Genomic DNA, 15,904 nt, shown 5'->3' on the forward strand with positions numbered 1-15,904 from the left:
AGATCCTGAATTAAAAAAATCACCATTCTTCTCTGTGTGTCTCCGTCTCAGTAATATTTATTCAGCAGGTATAAAGATACTCTATTTTTCTCTAACATTATGCACACGTTCCAACGCAAAATAACGAATATGTATACTTGCAATGTAAAGCAGTAGCAGCCAACAATCTCAAGTTTATTTATCATAATTATTTTGCTCAGCAGTTAACAAGTGAAACCCATTCAAAAAATTCGTACAGCTCAACATCACCAACTGGATACCTCTCAATTGCTAATTTGGTTATGTGTGTCCATTCCTCAGTTGTAGTGGCACATCTGTAAATGTGGCAGGTGTATGGTGCATTGATACTAGTATATTGGAGATAAAGTTAATTGCTTGTTGTTAAAGCATTTGTTAAGGGGAAAATTATTATATATAAATGGTAAGGTAGTTGAAAAGGATGTTTGGAAAGGATGAGAAGGTATTCTGTCTGTGCTTTGCCTTGTTTGTGTTCGTTTTGGAGACGTGTGATCTGTTGAACTGTGATCGACTAGATGGCCTTGATCTGAGAACCGGAGATCGATTGCTTTGGTCTCCGCCCACATATCTGGAGGGTTTCGCCGCACTTTCCTCACTCGAGTAAAGTACCGGCAAGTGAAACCTAATTTTTGACCCTTGTCATAATTCTCCCCCTTTTATCAGGGGCGTAAAATCAACAACAAACTACCCAAGTTGTTCAATATGTACTCTTTTTGTTTTGCGTTTCAGCACCATGGACAGTGCTTACGACCAAGTGAAAACCTTGTTGGTGTATGGTCTTGCGAGACGTTTAATGTGTTGCATGGAACAATAGAAGATGATACTCATTACACTCATGATATAGCTATTAAACTAAAGGTTTTACTGTGAAAATATATACATATATAATTTGTGAAACCCATGAAAAAAAATGTTAAATTGTCAAGAGCGTATTGATTTTTGATGATGCGTCTCTGCTTCATGGCCAGTTTATGACCTACTATTACACAACTACACGCGGCCTGAAACGGACAAATTACAGTTCAAATTATGATTGGTCTAAGTTGGTCAATTCACAGCAAAGTTCTGAAGAAGTGTGATGTGATGAAAAAAACCGTTGAGAGGTTTTCATTTTGTTAAGGAGAAAAGGAAAGATGGAAAATATGTTATTCTCTTGTTCAAGAAAGCAACCGTGTCTTCAGTGTCAAAGAAAAGAGTGCTTTACTTTTGCAGGAACATCTTCTTTTTAATAACTGCTTTGACCACTATTTCACAACAACGCCACGACTTCTAAGGAAAATGTTACTATAATATACTGGAAAATAATAACTTAATATAAAATATATTTGGTCTTACCTCTGTGGATGTCCCCCCTCCTGTCAGGGAGCACCAGTGTGTTGGCATGGCTGCCCGGGACTATAGTAGATCCTATACTCATTCTGGGTCCAACTAACATGTAGCGCTTGTCTCCAGATCTGTACTGGATGCTGTGACACAGTGTCCCATCATAGTTAGTCTCTTGTAGATATTTAGAAGTATAGTCTGTGGACTTGGAGCACTGCATTGCAATCAGCACGATGATGCTGATGAGAAAAAGTGTTGAGACTGAGCCCAAAGTTATCATCAGGTAAAAAGTCACGTTATTATCCTCATCATCCTTTGATGCACTTTTAACATCAGCAGCAGCAAAAGCCTCTCTGGGCTCCACAAGTTTAACAACCACAGTAGCTGTTGCTGACAGGGACACGTTGCATTGTCTTTCACCAGGATGAGCAGTTTATGCTCAGCCTCGTCTGTCTCTGTGAATGAGCGAAGTGTTCTGATCTGTCCTGTATAGCGGTCCAAACCAAAGAGACTGTGGGCAGTAACTTCTGCAGTGAGAACAGTAACCAGCCGTTATATCCTATATCAGCGTCATAGGCTCTGACTTTAGTCACCAAGTGTCCTGCGTTCACATTGCGGGGAATCTCCTCCACACCTTCAGCAGAACCGTTAGAGCTGACCGGATACAGGATGACTGGAGCGTTGTCGTTCTGATCCAGAATGAACACGTGCACTGTGACGTTGCTGCTTAGTGACGGAGCTCCAGAATCTGTGGAGACAACTTGGAACTGGAACGTTTTCAGAGTCTCAAAGTCAAAGCTTTTTAGCGCCGAAATGTGTCCGTTATCTGAATTTATATTTAGAAATGTTGCAGCTTTACCTTGATTACTTTCTTCTCTGATTATATGATAAGTTAAAGCAGCATTTTTCATTTAAGTCTTTATCCAAAGCACTTACAGAACATATTTCGTTTCAGGAACGTTATTTTCCAAAAGGTAAATTTCAATTGGATTTGTAAAATTCTGGTTATTATCATTCACGTCAGATACATCAATATTCACAGTTTTGAATGTAGAAAGAGGAGGCTGACCACAATCTGTAGCTGTTATTGTACTTCGTAATGCGAGACTGATTCTCGATCCAAATGCTGTTTCAACACTAACGAGTACATATTGTCTTGATATGATGGTTTTAAATCAAAATGGCACATTATCTGAAAGACTACATATTACTTTGCCGTTTAATCCGGAATCTTGGTCTATAATACTATAAGATAAACGACAGTTCCTGGTTTTGAGTCTTCAGATACCATGTTTAGACAGGGATGTCACCTCTATTTGAGGTTTGTTGTCGTTTTTGTCGAGCACTTTGATTATCACCCTGCAGTCAGTACTCATTGGAGGTTGTCCTTTGTCAGTGGCATGGACATCCAACTTAAAAACGTCAACTTTCTCAAGTCAATTTTCTCCCTTAACTCGAATTTCTCCAGTGTTTTTATCCAAGCTAAACATATCGTATATCTTTCGGTCAAGTTGACCACCGAAAGAATATTCAATATCTCCATTTGCCACCCTCATCCTCATCAGTTGCCTTTACTTTAATTACACTTGTATCTGCGTCTACATTTTCAGGGTACTGTAAACTGAATATACTTCTTGACTAAATGTAGGGTGGTTATCATTAGAATCGAGAACAGTGACCGTAACATTGAGTGCCCCTGATCTCGGTGGATTACCACCATCAGCTGCTGTCAAAATCAATTTGTGCTCACGGTGCATTTCCCGATCCAGAGCCTTTTGCAGAACCAGGAAGGGTATTTTATCCTCTCCACTCTCTCGAATTTGTATACTAAAATATTCGTTTTGATTAATGTATACACACGCACAGTGTTGATACCAACATCTGGATCGTGCGCAGTTGGCAACTGGAAAACGTTTGCCAGGAACGGTGGACTCGGCAATGTCTAATTTTTTTTCATCCTCTTCAAACTTCGGTGAATTATCATTTACATCTATAATTTCAACCCCACATAATGTATTTCCATGGGGTTTCTCAGCGACCATTTTTAAGTTCATCAAACACGGAGACACGGTTTTACAGAGCTCCTCTCGATCGATTTTCTCATGCACAAACAAGATACCATTGTTCTGATTTACTGCAAACTGTGCTTCTTCGGTTCCTGAAACGATACGAAACCGCCCTCTCCTCGAGCGAACTGATGTCCAATCCCAGATCCTTGGCGACATTTCCAACAACAGATCCCACTTTGACTTCCTCTGGAACTGAATATTTGATCTGCGCTGCAACCTGCTCCATGCAGCCGAACATCACAGAAAACAGAAGGCTAACCACCAGGGCTGTATTCCACGTCTTTGTCTCCAGCGTCCATCGTTTTGCTTGTGTTTATTATTATTATTATATCCAACACAGGTCCTACGAAAAAAGCAAATTGCCTAAGCCAAACAATATACTGTGGAAATATATCCCCGTTTCGAACGTATTTTAGAACAGATTACGGCAACGCTCGTTTTCTCTTGAACGTGTTTCTCTTCTCTGTTGCCGTGAACAAAAATCTCACTGGAGGGGGCTGGGCCAACGCGATAACACAACACTTATGCTGAACCTGACACTGACACCTTGTGGACTTGGTACAATATGAATTATTTTTAGAGCAAGCCATGGGATAATCTCCAATAAGTGTGTTTGCAAGTTGCAGCTCCTTAAACACAATATATACATGTTGCTTAATTTTAAACCTACTGTTGTATTTATTTATGTATTTATTTCCTCTACCGTTTAAGGTTCACGTTTCCCTTAACGTCCTTTATTGTCAGTTGTACAATTCTGAATCGTATTTTTGTTGTGAAATCCTAACAGCGGCCATTAATGGGAAGCATTACTCGAGTGATATTTGAGATTGAGCTATTCATAACGCAAATGCATTGGATTGAGTTACACCTAAATACCTCAAAAACATTGTGTAGACATTAAGCAAGTTCTCAAAAAATACAAACCACATTCTAGAAAACCATTAAATGCCAAAGAATCAGAAAATGTTTAAACACAATTACCTATAAATTTATATTCTGACTTACTGAAAATCACCACACTATGACCAAACATGGCTGTGAGCACCATAGACAACACTAAGATATACTATGTGTATAATGAATATGATGTTGTGCCTGTATAGCTTTTTCATAATATCTAAAATTGTTGGTTTTTGCAAATCTTCTGAATTCAAAGATCGATCTCAACTTGAATAACCCTCAACATGACCAACACACTCTACTTCAGCACCTTGGACATAGGATATAAACCATGAATAATGACACGAAATATGAAGTAATGTCTTTAATAAAAAGGCATTCTCTTTTTCATGTATGTTGCTTTACATAGCAAACATTAATATGTTTGCTAGGAGGAAATCATCTTGCTGTAACCTGCAGAAAACTCTCTATTAATGCAGATGTATTGTATTGTTTTTAGGCTGATAGATACATTTGGTTTGCAGTATCATTGTGTGACACATTTATCCGTCAACACATACCACAGACAAATATGATGGATATCTTAACTTAGAATCAAAACATGGTCTTACCTCTGTAGATGTCCCCCTCCGGTCAGGGAGCACCAGTGTGTTGGCATGGCTGCCCGGGACTATAGTAGATCCTATACTCATTCTGGGTCCAACTAACATGTAGCGCTTGTCTCCAGATCGGTACTGGATGCTGTGACACAGTGTCCCATCATAGTTTAGTCTCTTGTAGATATTTAGAAGTATAGTCTGTGGACTTAGAGCACTGCATTGCAATCAGCACGATGATGCTGATGAGAAAAAGTGTTGAGACTGAGCCCAAAGTTATCATCAGGTAAAAAGTCACGTTATTATCCTCATCATCCTTTGATGCACTTTTAACATCAGCAGCAGCAAAAGCCTCTCTGGGCTCACAAGTTTAACAACCACAGTAGCTGTTGCTGACAGGGACACGTTGCCATTGTCTTTCACCAGGATGAGCAGTTTATGCTCAGCCTCGTCTGTCTCTGTGAAGGAGCGAAGTGTTCTGATCTGTCCTGTATAGCGGTCCAAACCAAAGAGACTGTGGGCAGTAACTTCCTGCAGTGAGAACAGTAACCAGCCGTTATATCCTATATCAGCGTCATAGGCTCTGACTTTAGTCACCAAGTGTCCTGCGTTCACATTGCGGGGAATCTCCTCCACACCTTCAGCAGAACCGTTGGAGCTGACCGGATACAGGATGACTGGAGCGTTGTCGTTCTGATCCAGAATGAACACGTGCACTGTGACGTTGCTGCTTAGTGACGGAGCTCCAGAATCTGTGGCGACAACTTGGAACTGGAACGTTTTCAGAGTCTCAAAGTCAAAGCTTTTTAGCGCTGAAATATCTCCAGTTTCAGAGTTGATATTTAGGAATGACGTCATATCACGAAGCAGGCCATCCCCTCTCACAAGGTGGTATGTTATTGCTGCATTTTCATTCATATCATTATCGCATGCATTAACAGAAACTATTGATGCACCAGGGCCATTGTTTTCTACCAAATAAAGTTCCAAAGGATTCTGACTGAAAAGTGGCCTGTTGTCGTTTACATCTGACACCTGAACACTTAAGGTTTTTACGGTGGAAAGTTGAGGTTCCCCGCAGTCAGTAGCTGTTATTGTGATGTCATAATGGGACACAACTTCTCTGTCTAAACGCCCCTTTGTGACTAGGGAATACATGTTTTCCTCAATGGATGGCGTCAAATCAAATGGAACATTTCCCAATATTTTACAAATAACTTTACCATTAACCCCGGAATCTCTGTCAGTAACACTGATGAGAGATATGACTGTGCCAGGCTTTACATCTTCTGGGACAATGTTAGACAATGATGTCACCTCAATGTCTGGCGTGTTGTCGTTCATATCTTTTATTTTTATCACAACTCTGCTTTGGGCTCTCGAAGGTGGCTGGCCTTTATCTGAAGCCTGCAGATCTAGTCTATACATTTCTGCGTCCTCAAAATCCACTTCTCCTTTAACTCGAATCTCACCAGTGACGCTGTCTAATTCAAATGTATCTTGCACTTTTTTCTTTTGCGTTTTTCCAAACATAAATTCAATTTGGCTATTAGAACCTTCATCTAAATCTGTAGCGTTTATTTGTATTACAAGGGTTCCTATCAGGGCATTTTCTTGTAATGACACAGTGTATATATCTTTGCTAAACACAGGGCGATTATCATTCGTATCTATGACAGTGATAGTTAAATTTAAGCTCCCAGATTTTGACGGACTGCCCCCGTCTAGAGCTGTCAGGACTAACCGGTGTTCTGCCTTTTGCTCCCTATCCAAAGGCTTTTTCAGCACTAAGAATGGTATCTTGTCCTCCTCGCTGTCTCTGATTTCTATATCAAAAAAGATATTTGAACTCAATTTGTATATCCGGACTGAGTGTGTACCGACATCAGGGTCTCTCGCTGCATGAATTTGGAAACGAGTGCCTGGAGGAGTATTCTCTGCTATTTCCAGGCGCTGCTCGCTTTCTGGAAAAGTCGGTGAATGGTCATTAACATCCGTTATTTCCACGCTGGCGTAGTGGATTTCCAGGGGGCTTTCAACAACAATTTTTAGACTTATCAAACAAACCTTGATTCCATCACAAAGCTCTTCGCGGTCCATAGTTTTTCTAATATACAACACTCCATTGTTTTGATTCAATTGAAACAGCGCGTCATTGGGTCCTGAAACGATACGGAACCGCCTGTCTGTCAACGTGCTGATATCAAGCCCTAAATCTTTAGCAACATTTCCAACAACTGAGCCAACTTGTACTTCTTCTGGAACAGAGTATCTTAGCTGAGCTGAAACCAGTTCTCCAAAGCCCAGAAACAAAATCCCGGCCATCCAGCAGCAGTTCACTCGGCGCCTTTGTCCTCGTTCTCCCATTGTGAAGCACAAATTAAGGATTTCCTTCCGGCAAATACAGCGATCCAATTATTCAACGAACAAGTCTGAATTGATCCATTTCACGATTCTCAAATATAAGCTTCCACATATAACCATTAACCGATGATCATGTTAGATACCCTACGATGTGTGCTCCGTCTGCATACCACCTCGATAAGAGAGGATCCAGAGATGGGCAGGGCCTGTGCAGAACGAGCTTCACAGCCATTACCTTGGCCACACTGACACCATGTGACCAGTGGGCTACAATACGATACGAAATCCTAATGTTGTTTAATTTCACTACCTCCTTCTTTATCCTACATATAACTGCTTTATGTTATAATGTTGCAAACAGTCTCGTAGTAAAGGACACTGTGAGTGCTCCATATGCTTCACAGAGTGAGAATATTCCCGAAAGTCAAAAACATATTTTGTATGTTTCAACCTGATCAACCCCCAACCAGTGTGTTGTTCTTATTATAGTTAAACAACACTTCGGGTGCCCTTAGATTAATTCAAAATGCGTGGCTTGAAGTATGAATAGTAACTAAATGTGTATTATAGACATTTTGTAAAACATAGTGATTATTCCCCTCCAATACCAAAAACTGAGACTATCACAAACAACAAAAAAGTATATTAAAGCACCATGGATAGCACCATTTCACCATATCTCACAACATATCGACAACAATGTAATATATAGTTGTACAATATCATTGTGGAAGAAATAAAACATGGTCTTACCTCTGTAGATGTCCCCCTCCTGTCAGGGAGCACCAGTGTGTTGGCATGGCTGCCCGGGGCTATAGTAGATCCTATACTCATTCTGGGTCCAACTAACATGTAGCGCTTGTCTCCAGATCTGTACTGGATGCTGTGACACAGTGTCCCATCATAGTTAGTCTCTTGTAGATATTTAGAAGTACAGTCTGTGGACTTAGAGCACTGCATTGCAATCAGCACGATGATGCTGATGAGAAAAAGTGTTGAGACTGAGCCCAAAGTTATCATCAGGTAAAAAGTCACGTTATTATCCTCATCATCCTTTGTTGCACTTTTAACATCAGCAGCAGCAAAAGCCTCTCTGGGCTCCACAAGTTTAACAACCACAGTAGCTGTTGCTGACAGGGACACGTTGCCATTGTCTTTCACCAGGATGAGCAGTTTATGCTCAGCCTCGTCTGTCTCTGTGAAGGAGCGAAGTGTTCTGATCTGTCCTGTATAGCGGTCCAAACCAAAGAGACTGTGGGCAGTAACTTCCTGCAGTGAGAACAGTAACCAGCCGTTATATCCTATATCAGCGTCATAGGCTCTGACTTTAGTCACCAAGTGTCCTGCGTTCACATTGCGGGGAATCTCCTCCACACCTTCAGCAGAACCGTTAGAGCTGACCGGATACAGGATGACTGGAGCGTTGTCGTTCTGATCCAGAATGAACACGTGCACTGTGACGTTGCTGCTTAGCGACGGAGCTCCAGAATCTGTGGCGACAACTTGGAACTGGAACGTTTTCAGAGTCTCAAAGTCAAAGCTTTTTAGCGCTGAAATATCTCCAGTTTCAGAGTTGATATTAAGGAAAGATGTTATGTCATGTTGACTCCTTTCTCTCACGATTTGATATGCAATAGCTGCATTGTTATTCAAGTCATTGTCCGTTGCGCTTACAGAAAAAACTGAAATTCCAGCAGCGTTATTTTCTACCAAATAAAACTCTATTGGATTTTGGGAGAAAAAAGGACTGTTGTCATTTACATCTGATATTCTAATATTCAGTGTTTTAAAAGTAGATAAGGGCGGTTCTCCACAATCGGTTGCTTTTATTGTTATCTCATAATGGGATACCTGCTCTCGGTTCAAAAATTCTTTAGTGACAACTGAATAAATGTTCTCCTTATAAGAGGGCTTTAATTCAAAGGGGACGTTTGAATTTATATTTGATATTATTTTTCCATTGACACCGGAGTCTTTATCCGTTACACTCAGTAGTGAAATAACTGTGCCAATCTTTGAGTCTTCCGACACAGTATTAGACAGTGATGTAATTTCTATTTCCGGTGGATTATCGTTAACGTCTAATATCTTTATCACGACTCTACACTCACCTGTCAGTGGAGGTGCTCCTTTATCTGACGCCTCAACATCGAGTTTATAAACGTCGTTTTCTTCATAATCAACCTTTCCTTTTACTTTAATCTCTCCAGTTAATTTGTCCAATTCAAAAATGTCGTAGACTTTTTTTTTCAAAGTTTTTCCAAGGCTATATTCTATTTCCCCGTTAATGCCTTCATCGGGATCCGTTGCATTCATTTTAAATATTAATGTACCGACTGGGATGTTTTCTTGTATTTCAATTTGGTAAATCTCCTGACTAAACATCGGTCGATTATCATTACTATCCAGCACAATAATAGAAACATTAAGTGTGCCTGATTTTGGAGGTTTACCTCCATCAACTGCAGTAACCAGCAGCGTGTGTTTGTTCTTTTTTTCTCTATCCAACGATTTCTTCAGCACTAAAAATGGTATTTTATCCTCATCGCTTTGGCGGATATCTACTTCAAAATGTTCATTTGACGTTAAAGTGTACGTACGAATAGAGTTAACTCCAGCATCGGGGTCGCGAGCAGTGTGCAGTTGAAATCGTTTTCCTGGTAATGTGTGCTCAGCTATTTCAAATACCTGTTCTTTTTCAGGAAAACTAGGGGAATTATCATTTACATCCGTGATTTCGACAACAATATGGTGCATTTCCAACGGGTTTTCAACTAGGATCTTTAGCTCCATAAGACATGCACCACTGCCGTGACAAAGAAGCTCTCTGTCGATTTTCTTGTGTATATGCAGTGCCCCATTGTCCTGGTTTACCCTCAAAAAAGGTTCCCTTTGTTCCAGAAACAACACGCAGCCGTCGTTCAGTTAACGATGTGATTTCGAGGCCAAGATCCTTGGCAACATTTCCAACAACAGTCCCTTCTCTTACCTCCTCTGGAATAGCGTACCGTATCTGAGCCAAAGCCTGGTTTCCGAAAAAAAGCAATAGAGCCAGATGAAACACAAACGCATACTCCGTCATTCGACTTTGCTTGTCGGTCCCCATAATTTACAGTAGAAAAACCCAAGGAAAAGAGTTATATGTCCAACCCGTTTTTTATCGCACAATTCCAAAATGTATACCGAGAACCTATCGACTGGCCTGCTTTATTCAAACGCCTGCCCTTCTCCAACAATCAAAAGCTTTTTCATGGGAGGGACAACGTCTCCGAACATTTCCCAATGTAACAGTGACACCAGGAGGCTATTGAAAGGACGTAAAATAAGTAAAATGATATACTTCCTGTCATGGAATAAGTCTGCAAAAGTAATATAGTTGGCAAAATACAAATTGGCAGGTAAGATCCTGAATACAAAAATAACCATTCTTCTCTGTGTGTCTCTGTCTCAGTAATATTTATTCAGCAGGTATAAAGATACTCTCATTTTCTCTAAACATTGTGCACACGTTTTCAACGCAAAATAACGAATATTTGTACATGCAATGTAAAGCAGTATCGCCAACAATCTCAAGTTTATTTCTCAGAATTATGTTTGCTCAGCAGTTAACCAGTGAAACCCATTCAAAATGTTGGTACAGATCAACATCAACATCATTACCTCTCAATTGCTATTTGGTTAGATTTGTGTACATTTCTCAGTGGCACATCTGTCAATGTGGCAGGTGGGTATGGTGCATTACGGAGAGAAAGTTCATTGCTTGTTGTTAAAGCATTTGTTAAGGGGAAAATGATTATATATAAATGGTAATGCAGTTGAATTGCAGGATGTTTGGAAAGGATGAGAAGGTATTCTGTCTGTCCTTGCCTTGTTTGTGTTCGTTTTGGAGACGTGTGATCTGTTGAACTGTGATCGACTAGATGGCCTTGATCTGAGAACCGGATATCGATTGCTTTGGTCTCCGCCCACATATCTGGAGATTTTCGCCGCACTTTCCTCACTCGAGTAAAGTGAAACCCAACTTTGACCCTTGTCATAATTCTCCCCTTTTATCAGGGGCGTAAAATTAACAACAAACTACCCAATTGTTCAATATGTACTCTTTTGTTTTGCGTTTCAGCACCATGGACAGTGCTTACGACCAAGTGAAAACCTTGTTGGGGTATGATCTTGCGAGACGTTTAATGTGTTGCATGGAACAATAGAAGATGATACTCATTACACTCATGATATAGCTACTAAACTAAAGGTTTTACTGTGAAAATATATACATATATATTTTATGAAACCCATGAACAACTATGTTAAATTGTCAAGAGCGTATTGATTTTTGATGTTGCGTCTAATGGCCAGTTTATGACCTACTATTACACAACTACACGCGGCCTGAAACGGACAAATTACAGTTCAAATTATGATGGGTCTAAGTTGGTCAATTCACAGCAAAGTTCTGAAGAAGTGTGATGTGATGAAAAAAAAAACCGTTGAGAGGTTTTCATTTTGTTAAGGAGAAAAGGAAAGATGGAAAATATGTTGTTCTCTTGTTCAAGAAAGCAACCCGTGTCTTCAGTGTCAAAGAAAAGAGTGCTTTACTTTTGCAGGAACATCTTCTTTTTTAATAACTGCTTTGACCACTATTTCACAACAACGCCACGACTTCTAAGGAAAATGTTACTATAATATACTGGAAAATAATAACTTAATATAAAATATATTTGGTCTTACCTCTGTGGATGTCCCCCTCCTGTCAGGGAGCACCAGTGTGTTGGCATGGCTGCCCGGGACTATAGTAGATCCTATACTCATTCTGGGTCCACTAACATGTAGCGCTTGTCTCCAGATCTGTACTGGATGCTGTGACACAGTGTCCCATCATAGTTAGTCTCTTGTAGATATTTAGAAGTACAGTCTGTGGACTTGGAGCACTGCATTGCAATCAGCACGATGATGCTGATGAGAAAAAGTGTTGAGACTGAGCCCAAAGTTATCATCAGGTAAAAAGTCACGTTATTATCCTCATCATCCTTTGATGCACTTTTAACATCAGCAGCAGCAAAAGCCTCTCTGGGCTCCACAAGTTTAACAACCACAGTAGCTGTTTCTGACAGGGACACGTTGCCATTGTCTTTCACCAGGATGAGCAGTTTATGCTCAGCCTCGTCTGTCTCTGTGAATGAGCGAAGTGTTCCTGATCTGTCCTGTATAGCGGTCCAAACCAAAGAGACTGTGGGCAGTAACCTTCCTGCAGTGAGAACAGTAAACCAGCGTTATATCCTATATCAGCGTCATAGGCTCTGACTTTAGTCACCAAGTGTCCTGCGTTCACATTGCGGGGAATCTCCTCCACACCTTCAGCCAGAACCGTTAGAGCTGACCGGATACAGGATGACTGGAGCGTTGTCGTTCTGATCCAGAATGAACACGTGCACTGTGACGTTGCTGCATTAGCGACGGAGTTCCAGAATCTGTGGCGACAACTTGGAACTGGAACGTTTTCAGAGTCTCAAAGTCAAAGCTTTTAGCGCTGAAATGGTGCCATTAGCTTGATTTATATTTAAAAATGCAGTCACAGTGGGCCCTGCGCTGTTACGGTTGAGTGAAAATGTGACTTCTGCATTTTCGCCTCCATCGGCATCTGTTGCGATAACTGAAAAAATCGACATTTCCAACTTTGTTGTTTTCAGGCACATAAAAGTGTATGGGCTTCCAATGAAGAAAGGACTGTTGTCATTAATATCTAGGACGTCTACGTGTATCACCTTTGTAGATGACCAGGGCGGGGCTTCCTAAATCCTTAGCCGTTATCGTTTATAGAATACATATGCATAGTTTCCTTATCTAGGTAGTCCTTGGTGACCAAAGAGTATGACTGTCCGTCAGGAGAAGGCTTTAGGTCAAAGGTAAATGGCCGGGCACACTGCAAACCACCTGTCCGTTCACACCTGAGTCGAGGTCCGTCACACCCATCAGCGCCACCACCGTGCCAGGAGGTGCACCCTCTGGAATTTGACTAGAAAGGGATGTGATCTCTATTTCGGGTTGATTATCGTTTACATCCTCCACTCTGACAACCACGTTGCACTGTGTGGAAAGAGACACGGCACCTTTGTCTGCAGCCAGTACCTTTATCTCATATACTTGCTTTTCCTCATAATCAAGGCCACCTTTCACCGTTAATTTGCCAGTGTTTCTATTCAAATCAAACGGTTCAGATGATGCTCCTCTATGTTTACTTCGTAAAGAGTATTCGACCTCACCGTTCATCCCCTCATCCGAGTCAGATGCATTTACTGTCAGCAGAAATGTTCCCGCAGGTGCGTTTTCCTTTATTGTTACAGTGTATTTCTGTTTATCACACACTGGCGGGTTGTCATTTACGTCTGACACATTAACAGTGATATTAATAGTACCAGATTTAGATGGTTTACCTCCATCATTAGCTGTTAAGTGTAACCAGAGTTGAGCGGCGTGTTCTCTATCCAAGGGTCGCTGTAAGATTAGGAACGGAACTTTTCCATCCTCTCCAAATTCCTCTGTTTCCAGGCGAAAATACTGGTCATTGTTAAGCTTATATGTTTGTAAGGAATTTAAACCAACATCCAAGTCGTGTGCTCCCTCCATTTGAAATCTAGATCCAACTATGGCGGACTCGAGCACCTCTAATGTGTAGTTTTCTTCCGGAAATGTGGGTGAATTGTCGTTTACATCGAGTATTTCAACTGTTATCTGGTGCATCTCGAGTGGATTTTCTACGATTGCTTTCAGATTTGCGATGCATGGAGCAGTTTTTGCACAAAGCTGCTCCCTGTCTATTATTTGGTTCAGCAACAAAACTCCATCCCTTGCATTTACCTTAAACAGATCCTGCTTTGTTCCAGACACGACCCGAAGATTCCTATCCGTCAGTCTTCCTAGATCTAATCCAAGGTCTTTGGCCACATGTCCAACCACGGTGCCTATTCTTAATTCTTCCTGGATGGAATAACGTACCTGAGCAGAGATTCCTCCCAAATAAGTCACAAGCAGCAGCGCCAAACAAAAAGATATCCACATATCCAGCCATTGTCCTCTCATTTGCGTTATCTCCATTTTCGGAAAAAGCCTTTTTTATAACGATCTGTGTTCTCTTCTGTTAACACAATTATTATGACATGGTTTTCAGTTTTCTCTCACGGATATTAAACAAATCAGTATACGGTAACCATCATTAAAATAAAGGATGTTTTACACGCCGTTCAACCGTCTCTTCGGGTTCATACTGAATGCACATTTAAAAAACAGCACCTCTCACACACAGCCACTGTCGTGATTTATAGTGTAACAGCGCCACCCGTTGTCACCTTAACGATTGTGCCGCTTGCAGTTACATTTTCTTCCAGTTTAGCCTGTGTGTGCTTTTGCTAAAATGCTTCCCCACATAATGTAAGCAGTAGACGCGAGAAGTAGGAGTCAACTTTAAAATCACATCAGTTGTGGAAAATGTGCTGTTTTGATATTGTTGTGTTAAAGCATAGGTCTTCTTAAAGAGGATCTTAACACCATTTATAATGGTAGCGCGAGGGCTCCTATTCCATCCTATTCTTTTTTAGGAAACTAATTACCGGTTCCATTATCTGTAGACATTTAAACAAATATTGCTTTTGTAAGTTGTAAGTAAAATGTGAACTCTATTTGAACACCAACTATTATTATTATTATTATTATTATTATTATTATGATTATGATTATTGTTATTATAAGTATATTCTTATAAAACGATGAATCCGTAAAATAAAGCAAATGTTTAATGTGACATTCATATTCTCGTTTAAACTCAGTGAGGTCTTCTCAGCACACTCCCACAATCTTTCTATTGAAGGGATGAGCAGTGACATCTCATGGATTAAACCTGCACATGCAGTTGGGATGAGCCCACTCGTATGTCTGCAGTGGTTCATGTGACATTGTGCCGTGAGCCCCATGCTGCAGGAGTGCCGGGGAATTATGCACAATAAATCATGATAGAAATGACATTCACACTAACTGCAGGTAGGACACACAGTGACTGGTCTCTGGAGGAATTCAAGGGGAGTTGTCAGGGAATTATGAGACACTATTTTCGGATACATTTGATAAATGTTCACCCTTTTCTATGGTTCTTCCATATTATGCAGACAAAACAAGAAGAAATAAAGATGATCTCCGCACCCCTCCCACATGCATGGTTACGTATTGGGTCTGGAATTAGGCCAACTATACGTGCGCGTGCACGAGCGCTGCCGCATTGTGGAGCTCCTCGTCCCATTTCTGCCTCCTACGTTTCCCCCAAGCTGCATCTATGCTACAATTGACTATGTTTTAACCACCTAATACTGTTATTATCAGCCCTTTACAGGCAGAAGTAGTGATATTTTCCAAATAATAGGCATCTGATCTGATGTCTGCACGCTGCGGCTGCTGCACTGTGTACGAATATTAAATTACACGCAGCTTCAGAGCACAGCGTGACCTCCAGCGAAAAGACAGCACGTCGCCATGGCAACGCAGCTCCAGTATGCAGGTCTCTGTCCATGGTGCTAAAAGCAAGCATTGCTCAGAGGAAGGAAGCAGAGGGGAGGGAGGCAGGAGCTGTGAATGCTGCAGACAAGAAAGTCT

The 15,904-nt window shown here is 40.9% G+C and overlaps 1 protein-coding gene and 3 pseudogenes across 1 annotated transcript in view; all 4 read right to left on the reverse strand.

Moving 5' to 3' along the window:
* Positions 1-1,008: 1,008 nt before the first annotated feature.
* On the reverse strand, positions 1,009-7,397 carry LOC117454365 (protocadherin alpha-3-like; annotated as a pseudogene).
* LOC117453419 (protocadherin alpha-3-like) lies at positions 7,390-10,467 on the reverse strand (annotated as a pseudogene).
* Positions 10,468-11,702: 1,235 nt separating this feature from the next.
* LOC117453421 (protocadherin alpha-8-like) lies at positions 11,703-14,508 on the reverse strand (annotated as a pseudogene).
* A 780-nt stretch (positions 14,509-15,288) lies between these two features.
* The window catches only part of LOC117453422 (protocadherin alpha-3-like), a 4,584-nt gene continuing 3,968 nt past the window's right edge, over positions 15,289-15,904 (reverse strand). The window contains exon 2 of the mRNA XM_034092241.2: positions 15,289-15,321. Within this exon, the coding sequence (XP_033948132.2) occupies positions 15,289-15,321 (33 nt within the window). The remainder of the gene's footprint in view (positions 15,322-15,904) is intronic.

This window comes from Pseudochaenichthys georgianus, chromosome 10 (genome assembly GCF_902827115.2).
Source record: "Pseudochaenichthys georgianus chromosome 10, fPseGeo1.2, whole genome shotgun sequence".
NCBI lineage: Eukaryota > Metazoa > Chordata > Actinopteri > Perciformes > Channichthyidae > Pseudochaenichthys > Pseudochaenichthys georgianus.